Source organism: Argentina silus, assembly GCF_951799395.1.
Source record: "Argentina silus genome assembly, chromosome: 20".
Classification (NCBI taxonomy): domain Eukaryota; kingdom Metazoa; phylum Chordata; class Actinopteri; order Argentiniformes; family Argentinidae; genus Argentina; species Argentina silus.
In genome coordinates, this window is record NC_139674.1 from 5,691,419 (window position 1) to 5,693,918 (window position 2,500).

General features: G+C 49.2%; 1 protein-coding gene across 1 annotated transcript in view; it reads right to left on the bottom strand.

Annotated features, from left to right (window-relative positions):
- Window positions 1–2,500, bottom strand: part of celf2 (cugbp, Elav-like family member 2) — a gene marked incomplete at its 5' end in the record, with an annotated part of 69,832 nt that overhangs the window by 9,036 nt on the left and 58,296 nt on the right. The window contains one exon of the mRNA XM_083692477.1: window positions 1–24. This exon is cut by the window's left edge and continues 111 nt beyond it. Coding sequence (XP_083548603.1) covers window positions 1–24 — 24 coding nt within the window. The remainder of the gene's footprint in view (window positions 25–2,500) is intronic.

Below are 2,500 nucleotides of genomic sequence, written 5' to 3' on the forward strand. Positions count from 1 at the left end.
TCTGCAACTGCAGAGCACTCATACCTGAAGAGAGGAGCCAGAGAGGGTGTGTCAAACCTGGGGCGCGAGGCTGGACCGTGGACCACACCTTGGCCACCGCACGGGGGACCGTGAGCTAACCGCGTGGAGAAGACCATAGAGAGCATCTAACCTTGACCAGGTGGATGAGCCTTTTTTTAAAAATGTATTATTATTATTTTTTTTAATAAATGACTATCACCAGAGCCTACCAGGAGTGTCTAGGTGCGTGTGTGTGTGTGTATGTGTGTGTCAAGATATTCCCAATCCAAGGTAGAAGTGATTCACACAGACATGACTTACAGTTTGGCAACACGAGAAGGACAGTGCTGACTGCGGCCTGGTCAACGAACCACAGCTGTGGCTGACCTGATGCGTCGCCAAAGGTGCGTGACATCATCATTACGTGCCAAGGTCATAAGACACCCTCTTTGGGCTATAATATTACTATATAATAACATGAAGGTTTCTACAGTTTTTTTTGGTGTTATTATTACTAATTAGCCCTGTAACATTAGCATATGGGGCCATACTTAAATCATAATTAATGACAGCATGCCAACATCTGAGTGATGCTTAAACTAGTGCTATAAAACATCTTCAGGGGGTACTTAACCTGCGTTGTGTGTATGTGTATGTGTGTGCGTGTGTGTGTGTGTGTGTCTGCATAATTGTGTGTATGCATCTGTGTGTGTGTGTGTGTGTGTGTAAGTGTGTGATTGTGTGTGTGTGTGTGTGAGTAGAGAAATACGCTGTAGATCAGATCGTCCGCTGAAGGGCTGTTTGTCGTGTTCGCAGACAGCTGGACGAGGCTCCATTAAAGCAGGCTAAACCACCCTGCGGAGCACCATCCACGGAGCTCCAGGACCAGCTCCCAGACACAACCCTAACCTCACCGCTGACTGTCTGTGGAAACCTCCGTTCAACTCTGAACTTATACACTACAGGAATCTGTCGGGACGAGAGGTGGACACTCAGGTCAATGCGAGGTATGTGGCGTATATACAGTCTCCATGTATATACAGTCTCCATGTATATACAGTACTATGAGTAGAAACACAAACACACACACAGAACATCACACAAACGAGACACCAGAGAAGAAGAAGTATCTGAACACTTTTGTGCCTGGCTGGGGCTCCTCGGTGAGTGGTTTGAGTGGTGGGTTCGCTAGGGGGGAACATACAGTACGTTTCCACCTAAGAGCGACATCATCTCGCCAGACAGCCGAACCATGCGCGGCTCGTAAGAGCAGATGTCATGATTCGACTGCGAGGTCTGTTCTGTATCCTGATTGGTCCGTTTTGACAGCGTGGAACAATCTTCTTCGTCTTCTCCGCTCCGGAACAGCCGGATCAGAATGTTCCGTTTCTGTTCCGGGGTTGCCGTGACGACCTGCCTTGACAGGAGGTGCGGTGCGTGTGTGTGTGTGTGTGTGTGTGTGTGTGAGGGAGCGTGTGTGTGAGTGTGTGTATGTGTGTGTGCGCGTGCGTGTGAGTGTGTGTGCGCGCGTGCGTGCGTGTGTGCGTGTGTGTGCGCGTGTAAAACACAGTCTTTAAGAATGCCGTCTGTGCAGTGAACAAGAAGTCTGCCTCCACCAGCTGTCTTTAATTGTCTACCAGTAGCGCGCGCGCCACAGAGGATGGGTACAGGACACCTACACACACTCTACCCACACCCCAGGTCTTAACCACCAACTAGAATCCCTCAACGTGACATACTGTTACAACAACAGCCACTGTTTAACAACATGCCTGGGAGACCTTCACAAATCCAATCTTACTTCTATCTTATAGAGCCATTTTTAATCATATTCGTCGTCGTACAAAATCTAGACGTAAACCCTTCAAATAGGGCGGGGGGGGGGGGCTTTTCCCTCCCGAGGCTGACAGGATACAAGTTCACAGCTAGCATGATACCATTTCACACTACCGCTCACCGGAGACAGGGTGAGCCACGGCGAGGGCTGTGTGCTACGTGCTAGGACTATCCTCTGTGGTATTGTATAACACACTGAATTTTTCCAGTCTACTGACGGAAGCACTCTTGAGTGGCTTCGTCACTCCGTGGGTTTTAAAGTGGAGCACGTGACTCAATCAGGATTGGCTGAGCGGAGAGACACTGATCTAACTCTGCACTCAGCTACACGCACGCACGCATGCACGCACGCACGCACGCAGGTAGGTCCATAATGCCACTTCATCATGTACAGCAGAATGTAATCATAATCACTGGAGAAGTAATACTCCATGAAAAAAGAGGCACCCACAAAGCAGGTTCACCATCTCTTTGTCTGGGTAGTTCTTTCCTGTAACTAAACTCTCTGCCTGTTGAGGTGTGATACGCAAACCCACACACACACACACACACACACACACACACACACACACACACAGAACAGATTCAGAGAGAGAATGTCCTGAACCTGGACACACCAGGTGTCTACAGTGTCCGGGCTATGCAGATGGGAGGCTGTGTTGGA